At 52.6% G+C, this 25940-nt stretch overlaps 6 protein-coding genes across 6 annotated transcripts; 3 read left to right on the plus strand and 3 right to left on the minus strand.

Annotated features, from left to right (window-relative positions):
- Window positions 1–1028: 1028 nt before the first annotated feature.
- On the plus strand, window positions 1029–2880 carry AYO20_10538 (hypothetical protein; the record flags this gene model as incomplete). Its single annotated transcript, XM_022648795.1, has 6 exons — window positions 1029–1250; window positions 1309–1349; window positions 1396–1834; window positions 1884–2283; window positions 2346–2535; window positions 2619–2880. The coding sequence occupies 6 exons, from the start codon at window positions 1029–1031 to the stop codon at window positions 2878–2880; spliced, it is 1554 nt and encodes a 517-aa protein (XP_022495237.1).
- A 4907-nt stretch (window positions 2881–7787) lies between these two features.
- Window positions 7788–8357, minus strand: AYO20_10539 (hypothetical protein; the record flags this gene model as incomplete). Its single annotated transcript, XM_022648796.1, has 2 exons — window positions 7788–8058; window positions 8281–8357. 2 exons carry the CDS (start codon window positions 8355–8357, stop codon window positions 7788–7790), a joined length of 348 nt encoding a protein of 115 aa, XP_022495238.1.
- Window positions 8358–13467: 5110 nt separating this feature from the next.
- Window positions 13468–14910, plus strand: AYO20_10540 (hypothetical protein; the record flags this gene model as incomplete). The annotated part of the gene is made up of 1 exon (XM_022648797.1): window positions 13468–14910. One exon carries the CDS (start codon window positions 13468–13470, stop codon window positions 14908–14910), a length of 1443 nt encoding a protein of 480 aa, XP_022495239.1.
- Window positions 14911–17282: 2372 nt separating this feature from the next.
- AYO20_10541 (hypothetical protein) lies at window positions 17283–18413 on the plus strand (the record flags this gene model as incomplete). The annotated part of the gene is made up of 1 exon (XM_022648798.1): window positions 17283–18413. The coding sequence occupies one exon, from the start codon at window positions 17283–17285 to the stop codon at window positions 18411–18413; it is 1131 nt and encodes a 376-aa protein (XP_022495240.1).
- Window positions 18414–18660: 247 nt separating this feature from the next.
- Window positions 18661–21798, minus strand: AYO20_10542 (hypothetical protein; the record flags this gene model as incomplete). Its single annotated transcript, XM_022648799.1, has 2 exons — window positions 18661–19755; window positions 19795–21798. 2 exons carry the CDS (start codon window positions 21796–21798, stop codon window positions 18661–18663), a joined length of 3099 nt encoding a protein of 1032 aa, XP_022495241.1.
- Window positions 21799–22155: 357 nt separating this feature from the next.
- On the minus strand, window positions 22156–25701 carry AYO20_10543 (hypothetical protein; the record flags this gene model as incomplete). The annotated part of the gene is made up of 1 exon (XM_022648800.1): window positions 22156–25701. The coding sequence occupies one exon, from the start codon at window positions 25699–25701 to the stop codon at window positions 22156–22158; it is 3546 nt and encodes a 1181-aa protein (XP_022495242.1).
- Window positions 25702–25940: the final 239 nt, after the last annotated feature.

Consider the following 25940-nt stretch of genomic DNA (forward strand, 5'->3'; position numbering starts at 1 on the left):
TTTGCATCTCCTACTCCTCCACCTTCGCCTGCACCATTTTCCCTGAACAACCGTGTTCTTTTTTTGCCACGTTTGCCGTTGTCCTTTGCGGACCAGTTGCATGTCCCCATGGAGATCTGAGAATGACACACCCTCATGCAGGATTCGACCCTTTCGAACCCCGACAACCACCTCCAGGACGAATTTGCGAGAACATCTCACATTCCTGTTTGCTCCCGCATACACAATCCTCTTATCTGCGGCATCGAATCCGAGGTGGATCGCCAAGGACCGACCACGTTCAATGATACGGCAGTTTGTACTCGAAGGTGGTAGCTGGCAGCTGGCAGCTGGGCCCCGTGCCTTGAACCTATCATCCTATATTCCCACGTGGCTCACTATGGCGCCATTCATTGTGGTTTGATTCTCAGTGCACCTCTCTTGCCCTATCGAGCATGGTATTATTGGTACCGTTCACCACTATGGCCAAGAGGCAAAGTTGGACGGGGACTTTCCGAGATATCTGTCAAGAGAAGGGGATTGTAGGAGCATACTAACTCAACAACATCAGCATGATCAACAACGAATTGATGGCCAAGCACACCGGCTTATATAGAACGAGTGGGGCTACTGATTGCTTGTTCCTCGCCCGAATCACATTGCTCTGCGCTCGTGTGGCCTGAAGCCTCAACCGCAGCTAACGCAGATCATTCCAGGGCCCCACGGCTTGGTCGCAAAACTCCGCATTCGACGATTGTAGGGACAACAGCAGCTGGGATATCATGTGGCGACAGACGGACAACACCTTTGCCTCTGCGTCAAGATCCTTGAAGCAGGGACGTGCATGCCGTTACCATTCGAGATCCTTATCTCACCTACTACTTGTACCGCAGAGCTATGACCAGGTCGTCTAGTGCCGATAACGATGTAACTCCGACGGAACCCGGACGGAATCGAAGTCATGTCTATAAGATATATCCGGCATGCCATGAGATACGGCTGTCTTGATTCTGCGAGTGCTACACTTCTGTCAGAACCACGCTTGCAAGATGGCCGACGTGGAAAAGACCCCGGTCCAGGTGATTGAACCGACCGCCGATACTCTTTCGAAGCCTTCTAGAACCCTCCTTAGCCGTCTCAAAGGCAGTGCAAATGACCCCGATGTCCTTGGAAAAGAGCTCTTGCAGAAGGCTCTTGAGTTTGACGAAGCTCAACTTGAACGAGATGCTCTCAAAGTCCGCAGGAAGCTTGACTGGATGGTCATCCCAATGGTATGGTTCTCTGGATCAATCCTCAACAGATCACGGGCTAATTCTTGGACGATGATAGATGATGACAACCTATATGCTAAGCTTTCTCGACAAACAGACGTGGGTCATCTTCCACGCGCCCCAGTCCCAGCTCTGACATCCGCAGCCTCAACTATTCCAACGCATACGGTCTTCAAGCAGACACTCATATGAAGGGAGATGACTATTCATGGGTTGCATCGGCACTATATTTCGGTCAAATGACCGGCTCATACCCCTCGAACGTCTTTCTCCAACGCTTCCCCATTGGCCGGACGATTGGATATATGCTTTTCGTCTGGGGTTCTATCTGCATGCTGCAAGCAGCTGTTTTCAACTTCTCCGGCTTCTTTGCCATTCGCTTCGTCTTGGGAATGGTCGAGGCTTGTATATCTCCTGCTTTCGTGCACCTCACCTCTATGCTATGGACGAGGGAGGAACAGGCGCTTCGAACCTCGTTCTGGCTGTCGACAAACGGAGTTTCTTCGATTCTTGGTGCCTTGCTTGCGTATGGAAGCGGCCATGCAGCACACCTCGCTGTCGAAAATTGGAAGTTGATTTATTTGGTAGGGGAATCTTTTAGTACCTGACGGTGCAGCATCTAATCCTTTACAGATTGTCGGGGCTATGACATTCCTCTGGGGCTTCGTTATCGTGGTCTACCTACCCGACGGACCACACAACGCCAGAATGCTGACGGAACATGAACGTATGGTTGCTGTCTGGCGTGTATCGAAGAATCAGATGGGAATCAAACATCACAAGATTGTTGTCGGCCACCTCAAGGAGGCAGTGCTCGATCCAAAGACCTACCTTGTCATACTGATGGGCACATGCACGGGCCTCCTAAATGGGGCCGTGGCCAACTTTTTCTCAGCCCTCATCAAGGGCTTTGGGTTCGATGCACTTCATACCACTGTGCTTCAGACGCCTGGTGGTGCCTTTGAAATCATTGGATGTATGGGATTCGGTTGGGTGGCAACCAGGAAGAACCTTTTGGGTATCACGGTTATCCGTCAGTGAAGCATCTGCTCCGATTGACCATGGGCGGCTTGGCTAACGCTTTTGGCACTTTAGTCTCATGCCTACCGGGGATCGCGGGCTTGATTGGTCTCTTGACCATTAACATCAAACATCGGTACTCGTTGGTGGCTTGTTGCTGGCTACAAAACGTCCTGGGAGCACCTATTATCTTGGGATGGACTTTACCGGGTGTGAATGTGGCAGGGCACACCAAGAGAACTGCAGTTGTCGGAGTCTTCTTCGTGTAAGTGCCGTCTTTCTGCTCGTGACGGCGGATCTGCTTGTACCGTGCTTGAGAAACTGCGCAGCTTACACAGACAACCTTAGATTCTATTGCGCCGGAAACATCGCAGGCCCGCACCTGTTCTTGCCTTCTGAGGAACCGCGATATTTCACCGCCATCAAAGGACTACTGGGCACCTACTGCGCGCTCTGCTTCCTACAAGTCATCTATACAAGCCTGTGTTACTTTGAGAACCGGTCGCGCGACGCAAAGGGTCTTCACGCAGAAAGGCAGCAGGAAGAACTGCTCGAAGGCTTCGATGATCTCACGGACAAACAGAATTTGCATTTCCGATATAAGATTTGAGGTAACGAAGAGACGAGTGGTGAGGGATACGTATCGCTGAGGTCAGCGTGGAATCGTGAGCTGCTATCGACAGAAGTGATGGAGATATCGAGGCTGCGTTGAAGCTGGTATCTGATCCAAGTCTTTCTAGGGGCGGTTGCTCTCATTCGCTCTTTGTATAGAAGCTCTGGGTCGCAAATTGGATGCTCCAACGCCGTGGTAAGCGAGAGGGATAGATAAAGTATCTGATCTTAGATCGGACGCCCGTATACGAGGCTCTTGAGGCCTGTGTCTTCGCTCGCCTGGACGATGTTCGCCGACATTGCCTGTTCCTGTGTCCGTCTGGCTGTGACACTGCTTGGGACTTTGGACCCATCTGAATATCTGTAACCGGTTCTTTCGTTCCACGTGTTCCAGGAAGAATGCGAGGTGAAGAAAGGCCTAGATCTCTCTCGCTCTCACGCACATTGCTTCCTGTCCCCACCTCCTTCGCCTCTGGTCTTTCGGTATGATCATCGGATCTGGCCGCGAGGATAGAGGTCGTATCAGTCCGGTAGATAGGTCGGTCTGTAGGTGATAGGTAGCCTGCGAGCCTGTGAGCTAACTAGCTAGCTAGTCATGTCATGTCATGTCGTGCCATATCACGCCAAAGAAAACAAACCTGACCAGCCAAGGCCAAGTCTTTTTCTTCCAGCGTTTGCAGCATGGCACTCGTTCTCGCTCTCCCGAAGTGTCACGCCACTTGAGAGAATACCATTGACAACATTCCCTCCCTCCCGAGTGATGTGCGAAGGCTCTTCGTGCATACTCACTCAGCAGCGCAGTAGAGTCGGCGATGTAATATTTATGGCATATCCACAGAAGCCTAGATGGCCCGTGTGACGGTGGTGGTGGTGATTGTGGTGATTGTGACGGGGGGACCAAAGGACCTTGTTTCTTCGACAAGATAAAAAATAATACCAGGAACGCAGACTCCTTGAATGCTCTTCCGGGCTGACAAGATCCTTGGAGACAGATGTGGCAGCGATTTGACATTGGCCGAAAAGAGGAGACTGGGCTCGAGTCTTTCATCTCGGACCTTGATCTGCATCTCAGATGAATCTGGATTGCCGCCTCGTAAATATCAGGTACTGGGGATTGTGATTTTCGACGAGACCGTCGGCCCTCTCGCGCAGAAATTCTACCTGTTGTACGATATCGATTGTTGTGTCAATAGCGAGGTTTATTGTGAGTGTGCAGTGTGATATCAGCGCCTCGACTCCCGGGTCTGGCCGACTCCCTCCAGGACATCCTTCCTCGGTGACGGCGTCTTGTCTATGAGTCGGATAAATGAATCCAGGACACCCAGATCTTGGACCGCGTTATATGCTGCTCTTCTGGCGTTGATTCTGGTTCAGTAGAGCGACAGAGAGAGGTTTTTTTTTCAGCAGTGGGAGAAACTGGAAAGGGATCCTCGACGCCTTTGTGCCTGTGGCTTTTCGAATCGTTCTCTGTAGGATAGATGTCGGTAAGTGAGTATTCAGACTTCAGATGGAGTTTCTTCTCTTGCCTTGTGATGGTCATCGGGACAGGTCGATTGGTGATGAGAGAGTGTACACTCTGTAGAGTGAGTGAAGTAGGTGGAGATGGCCATACAGTCTGAGTGCATCGACTGTACGAGGTACCGAGTATAGACTTGACTTTGACGACGGCAACCGGGCCTTTTCCTCCACTTGTTTCAACAGGACAGGATCCAAGGTGACTTCCCCTTCTCTCCCGTCATACGGTCCTGATTTCACAGTCATCGTTGGTAGAGAGACAGTGTATGGCTCCTGGAGTCCCGTCGACGCCAGCGTAGAGACTTGAAAATGAGGTATCTCTACCAGGGGCTGGACAGTGAGTCCCGTCAGCACACGATCATTGCGGACTGATGACCTTGCAAGGGAGGAGACACGGGGAATGGAATCGATGGAAGGAATGGGAGGAATGTAACACCATCTCCAGCCTCTCTCACTCTGTCGCTCTCTATTGTCCAAGTGAAGCAGGAACTCATCATCCTTTGTCAGATACGATAGCCAGATACTCTAGCACCCGCTTGTCTATCCCCTTCGTGGAGGACTTGTGTAGGAGCTGCTCCACGGTCGAGGGAGATGTGTGGTTGTCCCGGCTTAACAGAGTGTCAAGGAGTCAAGGGAAACAGAGCCTGGTCTTGTGCTGACCAAGGGTCCCCACGACCAACTAACGAGGATGATTCGATCCTTGGTTGATTGTTTCGACGAACTTGTTGGGCCACAGTTTCGGGTAGTGGTGGTAGTAGTCAGGGATGATTCAAGATCCCAGACTCTCAAGGGGCATCGTTGGAATGCTTTCTGTTGGATGTGCCGTGGCAATACGTTCTCAGAGGGTGGGTTTGAGGGATTTCGACGGGGGCTGTTGGAGGGAGCACTGACGAGACGACGGTGACATTCATCCTCCCCCAGCGGTTCGGCGGGTCGAGGATTAACGGAGGATTCCATCGCGACATTCTTTCGAGTAGTCATTGTCATTGTCAACCCTGAGAGGGGGGGCTTGAACTTGAACTGGGGCAGTAGAGGCTGAAGCAATCACTGGTGCTGACCAAATCCAGCCCTGTCGTGCCACATGGACGGAGGCTCAGGGGGGGTTGGATGGGTAAGGATTAAGAGGTGGCGGAAGCGACAAAGATGTGAGCATGTTTCCACAACCACTCATTCGAGACCAGATCAGCCTCATGTAGGTAAAGACTTGCATCCTGGACGAGGACTATGAGGAGGACCCATGAATGGGACAGGGTCTCCGGCCATCCTGTGAGGGACTTGTATTCTGTAGGTAGTCTGTGTGCCTGTCTAGTGTCGATGACCAAAGGGGCAGGTTCCCCCAGATCCTCCCACCATCAGTCAGCGGAGCTCAAGGCCTAGATGTCTAGAACAGTGTAGATCCCTCCAGGACGAAGTCGATGACAAAGGTGCGAGGTAGAGAGAGAGCGCCGTGTAGGTTAGCTATTGGGTAAGCCTGTACTCGTACAACTCGGTGCATTCCCCACAGAGCCGGAAATCCAGAACATCAGGTCGATTGGACCATTCATCGCACCTGGTATACCTGGTATATACCCGTGACAAAGCGACTATTCAGCAAATTCACTCCTCAAGACTCGAGTACATAGGCCTCCTGCCAACGATATATTCCCAAAATGGAAATCGTCACCTTCCCGTCTTTCCCACTATCGGGATCATATCAGCATTCGTTTCGTCGTAGTTGACAACCTCGTCCGTCGTGCATCTATGGGTTAGAGTGGGGGATCCGGGTCCCATGCCTTGTTGAGACCCAATGCTTCCTCCTCAATTCTCCACCAGACGGTCCTGCCTGTGTGCCTGCCAGCCTGCCAGCCTGCACAGTCAAGGCCCTGTGGACCTGCTCATCCCGCTCTTCTGGAGGGAACTTGACTAGAATGCTCCAGCAAGGCAAGATTACGAGGAGCAAAGAAGTTTCTAACATTGCACGGGAAACAACGACAAAGAGGTAAGTGCCCCTTCCGAAAGGGGTTTAGGTTTCTCAAAGTCCCCACTTCTGCTCTGGCTCTGGTATAGAGTAGACTACCTACTCGGTACCGAGTAGAGGACCTAGACGGGTAGGGTGGGGCGGGTTCAATGGATACAATGTCCTCCGGGAGTGGGTACGTGGGTACCCCGTAGTGGGTTCAGAGTGTGTGTACCTAGGTACCTACCCCTGCCTTGCCTTGCCTTGCCTTGCCTTGCCTTACTCATTTAGCGAGAACAAGCTACATACTCACTCGTAATATGGACAAGTTAGTCTGATTGAATCCTCAACAGGGGGATCGACCCACCGGGCCTGCCTGGTAGGGTCGAATACTAGATAATCCTTTGCCGAAAAACCTCGTACTGTACCGAGTATAGTGTGTATGTAAGCACAGCCCAACCCAACCCGGTCCAGTCCCGTCCACCCTAGCCCCCACAGGTGGTTTCCACAGCCATAACTCACCCTGTGGCTTGACATGGGGAGGGGGGAAACTCTGCATAACTCAACTCGTACATGGTGGTGATGAATAGTGCGCGAAGAATAAACTCCGCTCCGTCGAGAACCAAGGAGACAGGCTTCCCCCGCTCGGCTGGGACGGAGTATCGAGGGTCTCCCCGATCAGATCAGACCAAGCCAGACGAGACGAGACGAGCAAGACTCGACCCCAGGGTTAATTAGTTAGGTAGTTGATTGGTTGGTGTTCTTTGGACGAGGCAGAGCCCAGCCATCAAATGAGCCCAGGGGCCACGAATCGAATTTAACCCTCTCTCCTTTCATCTCCCTATACTTTGATAGCCAGACAGACAGACAGATCGAAAGTAGACACCGAAACAACCTCACGCGGATGGAATGGCTCCCAGGGGTTTGTTTGATCACCTACCGCATTACTCACGGGAACAACGTACAAAAGGGGGCTTTTCTCCGTTGTTTCGGCCCCCTTTTGTGTAAAAGGCTGGTAGGCAGGCAGGCTAGCTAGGCTAAAGGAGATGATGGGAATTGGGGCGCATTTCGGAGGTGGTTAGCTAGCCATCCAGCCAGCCAACCTTCTCGCCAGGGTCTGGAAAGGAAGACTCGTAATACTCGGTACTTCAAGGTATGAGTGTAACTTGTGGCGGATGAAGCAACAACACCGACGATAGGAAGATCCTCCAGTGTCAAAGGGCAGTTGGGCTGCATTGCTCCCTGTCCAGCAGGGTAGAACCACCCAGTTCGGCGTTTTGTATGTTTCAGCTCTATGAGAGTTGTATGTCACATCTGTCGCTCCCAAACATGGTGTGATGATCGTATTGCGTTTGAAAGACGAGGATCCGTCTCACTCGTTGAGTGTCGTCCTTGATCGACTGTGTCTGAAAATGCGAAAGTTGGAAACGCGAATTGAACAGCATGACGAGACCTCACGGCTGCTTCGCGGCAGCCTTGTCGTGCAAGTGTCCTTCGGCCCCGACTTTCACACTCTGGTCAATCTTCTGTGCCTTGCCCTGCGCCACTCCCGTCCGCCCTTCCAACGCCTCATTCACACTGTCACTCAGCGACTGTCCACCACTACTGATTTCGGGCAAACTGTATATCCCAGTCGACGATTTGGTGGATAACATCTTTCCTCCGACGTCGCGGTCTACCGAAGTCTTGACGCCGTAGTTGGATTTCTGCTCGTCGATCGTATTTCTAGGACACGTGCAACGTAGCATATACGAGTTAGTGAGTTGGGCAGATCAACACTATTTTGAGACAGGCCAATGGAATGACAGACGGTGAAGGGGTATTTTTTTGAGTTTGCGTTCTTTTCACTTTTGGTTCATTCTCCCGACGCTGAACTCCCCTTTGGGCGGTTCCCACAGTAGAGTTTCTCCGAAGGAGCCGCGTACTGGGAATTCAAGCCTCACTTACCGTGCGATGCCGTGCTGCTTCGCGTCGAGTGACGTTGGGTCGAATTGGGCCGAGTGGCCGCCTTTGGAATCTGCCATGGCGAATGCGGTGGTCGGAGTGTCGGGTGTGATGAAACCAGTGATGAAGTCTTGTGCTGCAGTCGACCAAGTACGATATTCGTGATGTTGTACACACGGAGGTCGAAGGGGGTTCGGTACATCAGGAAATGTCACTTTCGGAGGTTGTAGTCAAAGCCCATAAAATGACGTCATATGACCTCACACCGCATAACAGGGTATAAAGGAGCTCAGCCTCGTCACCCTCGTCAGCCTTGCTCTATCCCCGTGTCACACATCAAAATCCCCGTCAAATAACCCCGCCAAGGTGCCCGAATCTTCAAAAGGCGTCTTGACACCCAGTTCACTTTCCTGCGTTGAAGTTTCCAGCTCGGGACAAGCAATGTCGGTGGAATCTTCACCTTGACACCAGACTTGGACATAGCGCGTTTTGAGGCAACTGCGCCTTTTGGCCTGCCTCTTTGGAAAGGTACTCTTTATAAGCACTAAATCCATCGTGCACTGAGCAGCTAGGAAGGAATCTGTCCGAAGACTGCGACTAAGTGATGATGAGTTTGAGCGTTATGCGGAACTGATTCAACCGAACAAGCCATCTCGAAATTGGTTATAGTGGTAGGTGATGTCCAAACTTGTAGAATCACAATTGCGACACTTGTGGATTGAGACACTCTGGCTCAGCGTGGAGACACGGAATCGAGGAATGTGATGTTGTTGCATTTGGTCCAGACAAGCAGACGACAATGTCCTAAAAGCATCTCATGGTGTAACAACAGTGAACAGGCCCAGAGGAAAGGATGGTAACGAGCCCTCTGCCTAACTGAACACAAATGGGCCATCATACCTGTATGCAGAAAAGATAGGCATCTCTGCACGGCCGTCTTGATGGTTGCCTGTTTTCGGTTTCCAGTCCAAGTGTCACCTCTCACGGTGAAAGGCCGTCAGGAGTGAGTTGTTGAGAGGGTTAGGACTGAAATCCAGATCGCCGTGGAGAAGACTCCTCCTGAATCTGCCACAGACTCTCTCTCGGATATTTCGTCCCGGAATCTCTGGCCTTGACCTTGGCTGTCTGCGTAGTATCGTGCCTTCGTGGGGATCAGACTCTGGCTAGCACAAGGATCCAGAAAAGCCAAGTAACCTAAGAATGAATGACAAAGTCGATATTTCGACAGAGACTAGAGTTACAATGCCACCACAATCGATCGATTTGGCTATTTCATTGTCAATTCTCTACTGCGGCGAAAGGAAGAGAAGTCCTTTTCCCAAAACCACGGCAGATTGTGTAAGGCGACTTGTTTACGGAGTACACCTATATCACGTGGCTTTCCCTTTCCGTAGGACAACATCGGTATCTACGGAGTAGGGAGCTAGGTGGTAGGGTCGAGAAGAGTAGGTAGGCAGAAGATGGTCGGGAGGATATATTTCCGAAAGTGTAAAGGCCGCGTGCCGCCTCATGGTCAGACTAGCGAATTAGTCTCGTCGATACGGGTGGGGCAGACGGAACCGGTCAGGGCACATACCAGGGGAATAATGTAACGGTGGGCTGTACTCCGTACTCGGTACGAGTACACACCTTCACAGAGTCACAGTATCGTGGCCGTGGCCGTGGCCATCCAAACTACAAGCACAAAGTACTGACACCAGCCGTCAGTCTTGTCTTTGTTCTTTTGTGGAGACTTGTTCTTGGTACTTGGTACTTGGTAGTGAGTAGACGCTCAACAAATCCACCAGGAACCTGCTCTTTACGGTTTAGTTTCTTCACTGCGGCTCCCACCCCTCCACCCATGACACCAGCCACAAGTAGATATCCCAATTTTTTCACAGTGTCCAAGGCTGTCTGTCTGTGCCAGTGAGAGGAGATACCCCGGATTGTCTCCGTTGTTGCTTATGCGAAATACATTTCGAGTCGGTTGGCGATTATCAAACGACACTAACTGTTTGCATCCATCCATCCATCCAATGTATACTTGTATACCTGGTTGTGGTACCTACGGTGCGGTAGATACTGACCTTGGTCACGGGCTTGTGTAGTCAGCATGCTGAAAGTACTTCAAGGTCAAGCTTCGATAAGCTTTTCTTGGAGGGGAACGCTTGAACGATTCTCCGTGCCCCCCATGGCGCCCCCATGCCGTCCTCTTCCACAAAGTCCCTACCTACCTACCTACCTACCTACCCGCTATGACTGTTCGTATACGAGGTACTATCCTGGTCAAAGGGAGATCGACGTGCTTTGGACAAGTGGACAAACTCAATCCGGTTGGTTTCCCCCCCACCCCTCCTCTCGCCTCCATGACTAAGAAAACAGATAGAAAAAAAACAAGGCTGGCACCTGGGCAAGCGATCCCAGATTTAGTCTCTAGAATAATCCCCCCCGCCCAGTGGCGGTGGGTGTTGTTTGGTGGGAAGGGGGCCCCCCCCACGAGGCCTCGATGTGGCGGTGACAATGCAGAAAAAGGAAACCGACATTTTGTTTATTCTTTCCGATTTGCTTGGGAGAGCCCAAGCGAGAAAATCCGGAGACGAAGCCTGATTCGAGCAGTTTACAGTTTTCTATTTCCGGTAAAGCGATGATTTCCCCCCCCTCTTGTTTTTTTTGGGCGAAGTTTATCCCCATTCTTCCCCCCCCCTTCCCGCGCGGTTATTATTGTTGTCAAGATGTATGATTTGCGAGGACTCGGGTAAAAGAACTCGGGTGCAAAACTCTGCTCGGGACAGTAAGGGTAATGTGCTGGTGCTCGTATCGTACACACATACATACATACCGAGTACACGCGGAGATATGCTGAGAAGGGGAGTAGTCTGACTCAGGTTACCGCCACCATCTATAGCCTATCCCGTCCTCGTACATGGATAGATACGTCCCTGTCTCATCCTCACAGGCACCAAACTGCCACTCTGCTCACTGCTACTCTCCTGCTGTCAGCCGCCGGGGGGATCGACTGTGTACCGACCCGTGAGATCTAAAAGGGCGCAGGGCGCAGAAAAATCTCCCTTGGTGAAAGGAAGGAATGGGGCCGGGGGTCCTTTGTATCTCCTTTGCGTGGCTGTCGAGTACATTTTTGTACTCCGTACGTACGTACGTACGTACAAGCGATCAGGTAAGTAGATGTGCCGCCCGCCCCCCCCCCCCCCCCCCGGGACTTCTCTCTAGTAAAATTAGGCCTGGGCCCTTGCGTACATAATTAAACTCGGAGATATATACAGATTCTGACATAAAACAAAACAAGAGTGCCCTGTGAGCACTACCGATGATCCCTTGTGCTTGTACTTGTAGTCAGCCAGCCAGCCAGGCAGACAAGCGGAGATGGACAGATCCGCAACGACGCCAGGACCAGTCAGTAATGTTCTCGATACTTCGGAACGGGGGTTAGCCTTTCGCCATGGGACGGATGGGATTATCATGGTCAATGCGAGTTGGTGGGATGGCAAGGTATGTGTGTATTCGAAGCATGAAATGGTCTAGTCGGCATATTTCCATCTCTTCGTTTGGACCCGCTCCCCTGAAATGAAGCTTTGGTCTCGCGCTTTCTTCGCGCTTTGGCCCAGTCAGATGTGGATTTGATCCCCGACACCCAAAAGAATGTCAGATCTTGCTATTTAATTAGTTAGTTGGTTAGTGAACCACTACTAGTTTAGTGTGTGTAGTCAGAGGGACCCGCGGAAGGCAAATTCCCTAAAAGGGTCTTTCCAGACGGGGGTTGCGGGTATAACCAGGGCTGTTTCGACCGAGGGGCTTCGGAGACAATACCTACCTGGAACAGCAGGGATCTCTGCCACGAATGGGAAATTTATACGTCCGGCGCGAGTAGGACATATTCAAGTGGGGAAGATTTTCATCCTTACCTGCCTCTGTACCAAGAGATACCACAAGTACTCGGTACTAGGTAGATGACTACTCGGGACATGGTTCTTTCGTTCCCACTCGCTTCGTCCGCTAGGGTCTCTGGGTGCTATAGTGGTCCTGACTTTTCCATACATAGCTGACATGGATATGTTACAGAACAATGCAGTCAGCGGCTCCTGCTCCTAGCATTGAATCCCTTTCGCTTCGGGCATGGAGCCTTATCAGGATATCGACAGTCGCACCCCTCACGAGTACTGGGTAGATTGAACGGGTTGTGCCAAACTCGCAACAGTACCCTTAGCCTCCGACCCGATCACCGGTCTTTGGTCTTTTCCCGTGTGAAGGGGGAAGAACTTCCCAAAGAGATATGGCTTCGAGTGCCTGCAGGAGCTCAACATCGGTTCCTCGTACCTTAGGCAATAAGGCCATGATGTAATTCCGCCTCGCCTGCTGGTGTCTGCCTGGTGTGTCGGGACTTGACTGCTCCGCAAACCAGCAAACCCCCGGTACAAGACGCAATGACTAAGAATCTTGGTGCCGATGGCGGCTGACAAAGAATCCCGGGCTTGTATAGTCTGGCCACTTGGATCCAAAGGGCCAGACAGGCTGGTGGCTGGATGCTGGCAAAAGGGGGGAGGGGGAATCCTCGTCTGCGTGGCGTGCATGGATACGAAGACCCTTGATGGTTCGACGGTGGAACTTACCGCAACGACGACTATCGGCCAACGACGGGATTGATTGGTCGACCATGTAAGCCAGAGGGGCGGCCGCTATGACACCAATCGAAAAGGAATGGTTCCTCGACAAGTCCCATGGTCTAGCTTGCCGTTTCTTCGTGGGTATTTCTGTCTGGAATCTGCTTCAAAATGGAGAAATCAGAGCGCCCGTCTCGCTTTGACCACGGCCGACCCGCAACCAATCAGCGCATTTTTCTTCTTCTCAAAAACGGGAATAGTCTGATGGCGCTCCCGGCACGGAGTTGCCGATTGGATCGACCTCACTAGGCCCTGCTTGTTATCGCCGTTTCAATGCTGTGCGAGATCCTGCCCTCCTCAGGTCCAACTTCCTCATCACTAGCCCCCCAGGGTTCGCCTGTACAAAGCATCATGGTCGATGGAGCTCAGGGATGAGTAATAGCGGAGAGCAGCCGTAGAAACATCGATCCCGGACCCCCTCCAAGGCTCTATATACCCCAGGACAACAATACATTATTGTCCAACAGGGAAGGGCCAAGTCACCCTGTCACTATAGACCTGCAAACTCAACCAGACCACCGCCGGCCAGCCAGCCATGTCGAACCAAAAACCAGAGGGGAGGGTGTTCACCTTTGTAGACTATGACATTAACCGACGCGGAGTCACCGAGACAGCACGCGCGCACTTGATGAAGGATCGTGTGCGGTCCAAGAGAGAGGCTCGATCAGAATGGGTTTCTCGAAATCAGTTCTCGCCGTTGCGATGGATGCGGCCAAAAGAGGAAAATGCGCAGTCAAATCCAGATGGTTCCAATGCAACACCCTCCGGATCGGGCGAATCAGACGGGGCGACCAAACACGGCATCTCCCATTATGCAGCCGTCATCGACTTCCAGAGGGACAGTGTCACGGTGTCACCATTTCTGAGGAAGCCTCGTTCAGAGTCACCGCGGTCGAGAACTGCAGCTAAAGGCGAGCCACGGACAAAGGGGGGGAGCCAGGGCAACAAGCCGTCTCAACGGACCACGATCGACAGGAAGCGACGGGCAGAGTCGCCGAGGGAGAGCGACCTGGCAGAGGACTCCAGATTAAGCAACTCTCCATTTCCCTTTACCGACACCGAATCGCCCAGCTCCAGCGCCAGCGCCTATGATGCGGAGCGTCATTCTCCGCAGCTGCCCTCTAAATCGCGAAGGCCGAGCACGGAGAGTCGATCAGAATTCGGGTTATCGTTTCTCGAGAGCCTGAAGATCGAAAACACGCCCCCGGGGCAGCAGGCGACCCTCCAAGAGCGCCTTTCAGGCTCCGAAGAAGAACCCCAATGCACGGTGGTGCGGGAACTCCAACAGTCGGTCGAAGGGTCGCGTATTGTCTTGACGCCCACCGATCGTAATTTGATCCGGTACTTCGCGCTAAACGCAGCATCCATGTTGGGCTTGGACGTTTACCCGGATATCGTGCACAAACACGACCCTGTGCTGCAGCTGTTTATCCCATTCGCTGTGTCAAGCCAATGGTGTTTTGAGACCATGATACTACTATTCAGCGCCAACCATTACCGCAAACACGGACCCCAGCCAGAGAGCGATCTGTTCGATGCCGAGAACCACTATCTCGCCGCTCGACAGAACTTCATCCTTGCACAAACCCGGCAGAGGATATCTGCCCTGGCCAATCATAAGGACTCGAGTGATGAAGACGTCGTGGCTTTTTTGTTCTTGGCCCTTTCAGAGTACTGTGCAGGCCACCGACAGATTGGCCTCATGCACTTCAAAGCGTGGAAAGAATATTGCGAAATGCGACGAGTACTTGGCATCAGGCCCTGTGGCCTGCCCTGCAAGACCATTGTATGGTGGTGTATCTCGGTCTTGACTGAGAGTGACGTATTGCTGGACTCTATAATCAATCCATCCACGAGAGCTCGAGTCAGGGAAGACCCAGGGAAGCTCTTTAGGTATTTTGAGAGTTTCAGTGCAGAGCAGTCCGGTGACACGAGCTTGTCGGTACCGGCAAAGCTGGACAGGCGGATTACCTGTTGATATGAACGGTGTAGGGTACAAAGTGGTCCTTGCACCCTTTTTATAACACAGATCTTGTTGAAGATCCCATTTTCTACAGGAGATCGTTCGATCTCACTGGGGACAACAGATCCTTGATGCAGCAATGATGTACATTGAATCCGGTTTCTTACCCGATACAGGGGTCACAACCTCAGTCGTGCTTTACCTTCATGGGGAAACTTGATCATTTTGGCAGGTGAAGATCAGCCGATAGGACCTACCTCCATGTCTAGATATGGCGCCATTCGTGATATGCCATTATTAGACCTTGTCGCATTGATATGTCCTAGCTTCCGCGAGTTCTCTCCGCACTGCCAAATCATCTCGAGTAGATCGATTTCCCAGGACCACCAGGAGATGCATTCGTCCAAGTGATTTTTTCAGCAGGTGGTCGACTTCATGATAGCCAGGCCCCTCTCGGTCTTTCTGATCTGTCAGGGTCCTCTCCTGGTGAGAGATGTGACGCTAAAGCTCCACGGCAACTCCGATGATTAGCGATGGTGTTCTCGTAATACCTCGACCACTCGTCCCAGCCAGGCATCCAGAGCGCCAGTCCATCGCAGGGAGGTTTCGGCTTTGCTTAGAAACCATTCCAAGTGCTCGGCTGGGCCACGATCGAGACTAGCAGGTGGTGTTATTGGTTGTCAAAATATTGGCCAACGTAATAGACGTAATAGTCCTGTATCTCGGAATTAGCTCAGACCAGAGCCGATTGGCTTGTTGAGAACCTGTCCCACAGTCTCCTGCTTGTGTCTTACATGGATGCCCAGCTCGCAACTGCCGCGAGCAGAGAGAAACAGAGAGAAAGAGAAAAAGAGAGATGGAGGGCATCAAAGGATGCTCAGTCTGATTTTGTAACTCGGTGACACAAATGCCCGGAGGTGGAGGCGTAGGCCTAAATATCTTGGCGCCAAGAGGGATGCGGCCGTCCTGCCCGCAAGGCTCCACTCGTATTTACACGTGACTTTGATCCACTTCGCAGTCAGGCTTCTTCTATTCTCCTTTAACCACCTCCACCACAAGTTGACTCCTTGACTCCTTTTCTTCTCACCGTTCATTAACCTTGAAATCTTCAGTGGCAATTAATGCTCGTTCAATGCTCCCTAATCTTCACAGGACCAATGTCAAGCCACTGAAGACAAAGCAAGGTTTGTTTCCCCGCAGCAACACGAGGCTCTTCTGAATACCACCTCGCCCACAATCCCCCGCTCCTTTGTCCCGAGTCTTGTAAGCTCGACTTGAGGTTGTCGACTAGACACTCGAAAATCCCGCCCCAAGGTATGGTGTCGCCTACAGCGGAAGTGCATGTTCTCCTCCCAGAGATGATCAACTTGAGAAGCACCACCGAGGCGTCGTGGTGGAAAATCTACTGCCCTCGCAGGTGAGTAGTGATCTGGTCATCAGACTACCAGGTCCTACGAGCACGGCGCGTGGCCATGACAATACAACGACCAGCAAACTTGGAAGTTTGAATAGACTTTGGTCTATGGCTGGCTCTCTTCCGGCCTGGTCAGCCTTGCGATACTCACCAGTCCTGGTACGAAGTACTCGGTACGAGGATCGTGCCCTGCAGCCGAACAACGAGTTGTCTGGTTCGACGGCGTGTGCTTGTCGCGACACCATTGGCTCGCTAACCTTAGCTGTCGCCCTCCAGATCCTCGCCCCTTGCCAACCGATGTCGTCAAAATCAACGAATCAAGCGCCCTGTCTCCACGGGGTTCCAGAACTCCGTGGCCAATCGATTAGGGAAACTTAACCGTTCAATAGGAAATCTAGCCGTTCACCACAGCCAGTGACCACGGACTTTGATACTCGTCGGTGATGTTGCTGACCAATCCAATGAAATGCAACAGCTGATGGCAGCCAGCACTGGCGTTCCAACCAACCAAGAGAGCCATGTCTATCGATGAAAACCCCATTCCCGAAAAACCCCCTGCCGATCTCTCTGGTACGAGTAGACTTGGGTACTCGTCAGATATTTGTTCCCTACACAGAGGTTTTTGTATATATTCTTTTCCAGAACGTTTGGATGATACACCAAGGTAGAAGTCATTACTACGACAATCTATCTCGTCGCCCCGCCTCAAACTCAATAGGCAATTCACAATTATCCACACCCCAACAACCCCTCCCTCAGAGCCGGGTATCGTTTTGCGTCCCAAGGGAAATTCCCCGCAACGTCCTATTTGTCAGACAACCATCGCCTGTGAGAAAGAAAAAATACCTACCTACCGAGTAAATAACTTGTACAAGGGTATTCCAAAGACTGTTTGCTTTTTCACCACTGTTCTAAAAAGGAAGAGAAACATACCCACGTCCCTCCCCCCACCAAAAACACCAAGTAAGAAGACATGGGCTCTCTCCCCGTGTCGGCGCCGTCGCGGCTCTTTGAGCCCCTCAAGGTCGGCCACCTCACGCTGCAGCACCGGCTGGTGATGGCGCCGCTGACGCGGTACCGGGCTGACGACTCGCACACGATCCTGCCCATGGCGGCGACGTACTACGCGCAGCGGTCGTGCGTGCCGGGGACGCTGCTCATCTCCGAGGCGACCTTCATCTCGCAGCGGGCGGGCGGCTACGACAACGTCCCGGGGATCTACACGCCCGAGCAGATCGCGGCGTGGAAGCGCGTCACCGACGCCGTCCACGCAAAGGGCTCCCACATCTACCTGCAGCTGTGGGCGCTGGGCCGCACGGCGAACCCGACGTCCGCGGCCGCGCAGGGGATTGAGATCGTATCGTCGTCTCCCACCCCGCTCAGTAGCGAGGCTCCCGTGCCGCGCGAGCTGCGCGCCGACGAGATCCGCGGCTTCGTCGACGACTACGCGCAGGCGGCGCGCAACGCGGTCGAGGGCGCCGGGTTCGACGGGGTCGAGATCCACGCCGCCAACGGCTACCTGATCGACCAGTTCACGCAGGACGTGTGCAACACGCGCACCGACGAGTACGGGGGCAGCGTGGAGAAGCGGTCGCGGTTCGGGCTGGAGGTGGCGCGCGCCGTGGTCGCCGCCGTGGGCGCCCACCGCACGGGCATCCGCCTCAGCCCCTTCAGCCCCTTCAACGGCATGAAGATGCGCGACCCCCTCCCGCAGTTCACCCACTTCATGGAGGGGCTCAAGCCGCTCAACCTCGCCTACATGCACCTGGTCGAGTCGCGCATCTCGGGCAACGCCGATGTCGAGGCCACCGAGAAGATCGACCCCCTGATCGCCACCTGGGCCGACGTCTCCCCCGTCCTGATCGCCGGCGGCTTCACCTCGGCCAGCGCCCGCCGCGCCGTCGACGAGGAATACAAGGACCGCGACGTCGCCATTGTCTTCGGCCGCTACTTCATATCCACCCCCGACCTGGTCTTCCGAATCGCAAACAACATTGACTTGACAAAGTACAACCGAGGCACCTTCTACACCCCCAAATCCGAAGTAGGCTACATTGACTATCCTTTCAGCAAAGAGTTTGAAGCTGCCAGTACAAAGCTCTAGAAAACTCCCATGTAACTAGACGATCAAAGCATAAAATATATAGATGACACCAATTGGAATGTCCATTAAGAATATGCATTTTCCAACGCTAAACCTATGTTATCGTACGGAAGACAAAGTTGGGTCCATCTTCTCACTCCGATTTCGCTGCTTCTCGAGCTCTCTTCCCACCAGGGAGGTAGGCAGAGGAATGAACGACCAATGTGCACAAGCACAAGGATAACAACCGCGGTAAAGGACCGACTGCTCACACCAGCGCAGCTCGTTGGCGGGGAAACAACTGCCCGCCGGCGTCCATGTATACCCGCCTCTCGTACGTTAGGTCTGGATCATGCTGATCACATCCTTGCCGGTACATTTTGATGTTGTTTCCTTCCATCTCCTCCACGACCACCTGTTCTATAATGTCCTGCGCCGTTGTAGGCTGACGATACTCATATCCCATGAAGGCGCCGAGTTTCCGAGCCTCCAAAGCCGGTGCTCCTGCAGCAGGGTCCCGCAAGATGATGTCTCTGGGCCTCTTCTTTTCCCTCTTCTTGGCTTTGGGCTTCACATTTTCCGTGATTATCGTGGCTAGAGTGCCTTCAATATGGAGACCTGTGTCCACAAGCGTGGCTCCAGTCGTGAGGCACCCATTCACCCGTGGTTGCATAAGAGGATTTTTCAGCGCATGCATCTGTTCCGCTTCAGCATGGTTGACCCCCAGTCCGGGACAGTCCTGGGGAGGGGGGATGTTCATGGCGCTGGATGGCACAATATTCTGCCCTTCTGCCTGATGATGGCTCAGTTGGGTAGTTTTGCGCTTGGGGTTGGTGTTTGTATTCTGAGCAGCGGCTTCCTGTCCGGGCGCGACCGCAACCTCGTCCAGCGTTGTCGCAGAATCCATGTCGGATAGGGCATCCTCTTCATCAAAGTATTTGGTGTCTTCCCAATCTCTGACGCGAGGCTCATACGGCGGACGTTGCCGGTAAAACGTGTCCCAATTAGTGTTGGCAAACCATGCATGACGCTTGATATCTTCAGCATCGCCAGGATAGACAAAATACCCCTGGTAGTTTTGATGAGCCTTGTCCGCGACGCAACGGACAAGGCGGCCGCCGACAATCTTCCTGGTGAAGTCATTGTGCTCATACTGCCGACTGCAGAGGCGTTTCTCCTTTTCCACCAAGATTTGCATCATGAGGTCCAACGCTTCCATGCTCGGAATGGGGACACCCTCTGGTTGCGGAAACATCAAAGTCTTCTTGTGCTGCAGGATCTTGAGCTTGGTCTGTTGGCGGTCGTCGCAGGCAAAGGGAGTGAAACCGAAAAGGCACTCGTACATGATGACCGCGATGCTCCACTAATCGCATCGTCCGTCGTACATTTCGCCGCGAATGACCTCGGGAGCCATATACTGCGAAGTGCCAACGACAGAACGGGCCAGGCGTCGACGTTGCGACCGGTTGCGCCAATCCAAAATTGGCTCTCCCAGCATGGGTTCTTCTTTGTAATTCGAGTCCTCCTTGCCATGCCTCCTGCTTGCATGGTGTGACTGGGCTTCCTTCTCTTGTTTGTCCTGATCGTCACCATCAATCACAATCCCCAAGTCATCCAACAGCGAATGGCGAGTTTTTTGATAGAATCTTTGGTCGTGAGACCAGTCTCCATTAAAAGCCAGACCAAAGTCGGAAATCTTCAGATGGCCGTCGAACCCGATGAGAAAATTGTCGGGTTTCACATCTCGGTGAATCCATTGCATGCGATGAGCTTCTTCGACACAGAGAATCATTTCCGCAATGTAGAATTTCGTGAACTCTTCGCTGAGAGTGTTCTTGCGGATGAGCAACCCCAGAAAATCGCCTCCGATGCAGTACTCCATCACTAGATACAAGTGCTTTTGGTCCTGAAAAGCAGCAATCAGTGGAATGACCCATCTCGAACCCTCTGCCGCAACAAGGAAATCACGCTCAGCTCGGAGATGTCCTTCTTGTCCGTTGCGGATCATGTCTGACTTTCGAATGACTTTCATGGCATACACTTCCTTCCTGGCCTTGGTCGCATCTTTTCGCTTGCTGAAAAGACTGCCAGATAGCAACCTGCCCGACGACTTCAAACTGGATCGAGATGGTGCGTTGATCAGCACTTTGTCGGCGCCTTTGATTTCAGAATTCTGCAACCCATCGCCGCTGTTTTTGGCCTTGACCAGTCGAACAACCCCGAAGCTCCCTTTTCCGAGAACGTTGATCACCTCAAAGCCACCGATGCTGACCCCCTGGCTCGCTTTGGCTGAGCTCGTCGTGTTTTTCAGCACTCGACGCTGTCGGAGATTCTCGCTCTCAGCCATCTCCCACGCTGTCCGAATTCGGTCCCGAATATCCGGAGGCAGCTGCAGTTTACGCATACGCTTCTCCAACTCCTTGCGCCGTGATGCTCTTGGCGGTGTGCCCTGGAACAACGAGTTGAAGTGGAGCTCGAAGAATATTTTGGTCGTCGCAGCGGCTTCAACCGTCCTGATGGTGAGGAAGGGAAAATTGATACTTTCTGGGATCGGACTAAGCAAGCGACCTTCTACCATGAATTTCTGTTGGTCGACTTCGACCAAATCGAGGCAACCGCGGCGGACGGTTGACGAAGGAGTCAATGGCTCCGAGGTTTGCGGAGTCGATAAAGTCCCATTGATGGAGGAAGATGTACCGCTAATCAATGTGGGAGGGGTAGATGAGCACGGCGTCGAGGACGCTGCGGCTGATTCCCTTAAGAGTGTCTGAACGCTAGGTCTTGAACGTAAGCCTGATCTCTTGACAATGGTCGAGTTCCCGTTGCCGAACGCTTGTTGAAACTTCTGGCTTATGCGACGCTGGAGCCCAGGGGCAGATTGACTCCGCGAGAGCTCACTGCCATTCTTGCTGGTGGTAAGAGAACCGTATGAATCGTCCTCTTCGTTTTCAGGGACTTCATATAGCCTAGGGGTACTCGGAGCGCTCTTGATAGTTGGCGATGCTGAGATATCCCCATCATCGGCCGAGTTGTCAGCAATAGCAGTCAGTCGAATCTTCAAAGGTTGGTGGATCGTCGTCGTGTTCGATTCATTGGCAAGTAAGTATACGGAGTGATTTTCGTGGGCCAGAGGAAACGTGGTCTCGTGGTGGTATTGCATGCTGCCACCGCTACTTCTATCCCCCATGCCCAAGACCGTCTTGATGCTGGAGACCCCCCTCTTGAACTGGCTCTTGACGCTGAGCTTTGACCGGCCAGTACTGGTGGACTCCATCGATCGCGAGCCTGTGCCGTCGAAGAGATGATTGAGTTTTGGGATCTTGGAAAGAGGAGGGTTGGCCCAGCGAGCTGAGAGGGAGAGCGGAGGAGGAGATGATGGGCGTCGTTTTCGACCCAACGCAGTCATGAGTGTCATAGCGTGGATGGTGAATACTGGCTGCGAGACTTGTTACGAGAGCCGCTGTCAGTTCCTGTATGAGGTACGAGTATAAGAGCAATGAAGATGTAAGTAAAGTCAAGCGAAAGCCAATGTCGATGTCGATGGGGATGTTTCTGGTGTCGGGATGAGCAAAGAGAGCGAACAAAAAGGAAGATGCGGATGGTCAGGACGACTGTGACTGCGAAAGTCGCAAAGGAACGCACCTACTGTGTAATTGTCTCTCACATTCTCTCCCTCTCTGCTTTCTTCTGCTGCTTCTTCATCTACAGCCTGAGGCAAGCGCATGTCAATGTGATGGTACCACTTCACCGGTGAGAATTTGCCTTAGTATTCAAACACCACCGCAGGCAGGCCTCTGTCCACAACAGCTTTCTGCACGTCTCTTTTCAGAGCAGCCAGCGCTTTCTCCCACGACCCGCGCGTCTCGTCCCTCCCAAAGTTCTCATACTCTATCACTAACCCAAACCAATTGACCACAGCGACAGCCTTCGCCATGTCCCGCTCAACAGAGACGACCTTGCTCAGATATTCACAGAGCGCCGTCACATCCTCCATGTCGGGTTCTTCGCCATCCACGGAGAGCTCTCGCACCCAAGCCGAGATGGCGTCCCGCAACTCCGGCAGGGAACTCAGCCTTTGGGAAGTGAACGTTGGCTTATCTGGTCTGTTTCCCAATTGGATCTTCTGTTGCCCTCGTGCCGTAGCTTCTGCTTGAGTATTAGTACTCTTGGTCTTTTTCCTATGCACGTCGAAGTTCAGGCCAGATTTGGCTTTCATTCGATTTCTCTTCTGTTCTGCCAGGATTTCCAGGCGAATGTCTTCGGGCAGCTCGTTCAGAAAAGACTCGGATATTTCTTCAGCCATGTGGGAATGTGGCTGTGGTTGGTGCACATTCATCTTGGGCATGGACACGAAATTGGACTGTGTGAGAGTCGACGAAGACTCGCCGCCGCGCTTCGAAGTAGCCTTGCCGAACATTGAAGCCGTCTTCGGCTTTTTGGTTGGCGTCACAACTAGCTTCTTCCCTTGACCCGATGTCCTGGGTTTGTGAGGGGATTGAGGTAGCACACTTTGCTGCGCTGGTGGCTTTTCTCTTTTGTCCCGATGTCTGTACTGGGCTAGCACTTCATCCCTGACATCTGGTGGGAGGGCTGCAAGAGCTTCGGGATCAAGTTGACTCTGACTCGGTATTGCAGCTTCACTGTCACTCACGAATGGTGAGACTGAGCGCGACAGAGGCTCATTCGAAGGTGACATTGCACGAGTCGAAGTGCTCATAATGTCCAAGATGCTCTTTTGCTTTGGCGCAAGTTTGTTCCTGATATCCGCTGGTAGTTCTGCCAGTACGGTGGGATCAATCTGAGAGGGGAGCATGAATTGTGTGCCGCTGATATTCAGTGGCTTCTGAGCAGAGCTCTCTTCGCCTGTCATGAAAATGGTATCAGTAGCACCAGGAATGACTTGACCCGGTTTCGGCTTCTCGGGAGTTGAGACTTCTTCGATAGGATCAATCGCCTCTTTAGACATCGGCGTCTGCTTGGGTAGTGGACTCTGCCTGTTCTCGTCTGTCAGTCTGGGGGATGTCGAAGTCTGTGTGCCAGGTTTCTTGAACTGCAGCCTACGCTGGCTACCATCCATAAAGCCGCCTGTGCTGGTGGTGGACGGCTTCAGCGGCTCCAGTTTCTGCATTTGCACACCCAAGCCTCGTAGCTCTCCAGGTGGGAAGCCATAACCACGCAGAATGGAGATTGCTTCCCTTCCCAGGATATTTGCGTCGTTCGTGGCAACTCCAAGAACAACGCTCTTGTTGAAAGTGTCACACTTGCCATGACCCAGATTCTTGGGAGGATCCAGACCAGCATCCGCAGCTTTGCGCATGATCTTCATGGTCAATTGACGGCCTTTGACCAGTTGCTCCAGAAGCCGCCTCGACAGTTCCTCACAGAGACTCTGAACAAACTCTTCTGCTTGTTGCTGATTGACGAAGCGAATTCCCCAGTTGATCTCGGCCGACACCGACTTCCGGACAACCTGGTCACCGACTTCCTGTTTGTCGATGCCTCGGGAGTAGTCCCATATCTTCTCGCCAGTTTTGGGACCCAAGGTGGTGATGAGTTTCTCTTTGGTGCAGGCTCTAATATCCTTGACGAATTTGATCCCGATTTCTTCCAATTTGTTCCCAATACTCCATGCAACGCCGGGCAGATCCGTAACTGTCAGATCGCCTAGAAAATCCAGGACCTCTTCTGGCTTAATCAGGTGTTGTCCAGCCGGTTTGGCCTTGCGTAGGGCGACTTTGGCGAGCAGGATATTACCGCCTATACCAACTGAGACGTCGCAGCCTGTCCTTTCTTTCACAGACGCACGTAACTCCTGTGCGAGACGCTGCGCAGCTTCTTGCTCACGGTATATTGAACCCTCCGAAAGACCCCTTCCATCTGACCCGCCGATCTTGAGACATTGCTCACTGACGTCCAGCAAAGCCTCATCTATACTTATACTCTGAACCACACCATCAACCTCCAGGATAGAATCGTAAAAGTGACGACTGGCCTCTTCGTAGGCCTTGAAGTCATATGGTAGAATTTTGAGATCAGGGCACAGCCCCAAGGCAGACTTCATCCACATACCGTTCTTGATGCCGTATTTCCTAGCGGGATAGTTGCAACTCGCAATCTCGGACCCTGGTCCGCTACCATGCGCAATCACCACAGGTTTGTCAAGCAAGTGAGGATGTTTACGCAAGGATACAGCAGCGAAGAAGCTGTCGAAATCGACATGTAGGATGTATCTCCTTGCACCTGGTGCTCTTCTGAGTCTGCTTTTCTGGGAGGAAAGCTTCTCTTGGGTGCGGGCCTGCAGCTGTGCTTTTAGTTCTGCCTTCCAGGTGGATAAGTGATGCAACCTGGATTCGCGGTAGTATTGGTTGATGAAGTCCGGGTTCGCAGTACTCGATTTGGCCATATGAGGATTGGAGAGGAGAACAGCATTGTGCTCTTCGGCCGTCAACTGGCGCTTTTCGGGCATTGGAGGGTCACCTAGTAGAGTGTTTGCTGGTTGAACCAGCTCAGGAGACTTTTGTTGGAGGTTAGCGATGTCGTTTGTGGAAACCTCCACGCCACCGTCGAGATGGAATGCTGCAGCAATTCCAGGTGGTATGGCAACATCGCCATTCGTCTCCTGTTCATGTCCGCGGATGGGAAGTGCGGAATCGACTTCCTTGTCAGAGATGGTGTCATTTGTCTGCTGAACTTGGGTATTATATTCATTGATTCCAGTTGGATGCTGTTCTCCTGTGGGAAATTGAAAAGGGCTCGAACTTCTCTCGGTTTGATCCTTGTATCTGCTCTGTTGAGTATTGACCTGGCTGGTGATCTGGCCACTCTCGAAACTCAACACCTTCTGGGTGACCCCTTCATCCACCAACCGATAGCCATCCCACGGTAACAGTCTCCCCGCCTGCACACTATCGACCACCCAGGCCGGTTTGACGATGCGGTATCGCGCGAACTCGACCGTCTTCTTGGGAGTCAGATGGCTTGCAATAACGTGAGTGACGGCAGTCTTGCCATCGAGGTATTGAAGGAAACCGCCGCCATGAGAAACGACGAGGGTGTGTAGGTCGCGCAGCGACGGTTGGGTGTAGCCATTAACATGGACGACAACGCCGCGGAAGATGGGTGGCTTGTCAGAGGAATTGGCACGTATTTCGACATCTAGATTCTGTAGCTTGATCTTTTTCCTTCGCATATAGTCGGCGAAACCGCCAAACTTGGAGGCTTCATATTCCTCGCCTTGCTCGTCGCTGAAGGTGTGGCCTTCGATGCGCTTTCGCACCAGCGTCGAGTTCTTTTCTAGTCGGGAGCCCATGGTGGGCTAGGAGGTGTCATGATCGCCAAACAATCTGTCTAAGCATCGCGACCATCCCGTGAATGTATGGCCATAACATGAGTGTGGACGGAGACACAGAGAGAGGTGAGTGGCGCGTGGAGCGAAGCAACGCGACAGGCGCAGGCAGATCCAACGCCGCTTTCACGCCCCCCACTAGTGCCACTTCTTTGCCCAGTTCTTATCGATAAGCAAAATTTCAAGGCTTGGCTGGGACTCGT

This window comes from Fonsecaea nubica, assembly GCF_001646965.1.
Source record: "Fonsecaea nubica strain CBS 269.64 chromosome Unknown Scaff114, whole genome shotgun sequence".
NCBI classification, from domain to species: domain Eukaryota; kingdom Fungi; phylum Ascomycota; class Eurotiomycetes; order Chaetothyriales; family Herpotrichiellaceae; genus Fonsecaea; species Fonsecaea nubica.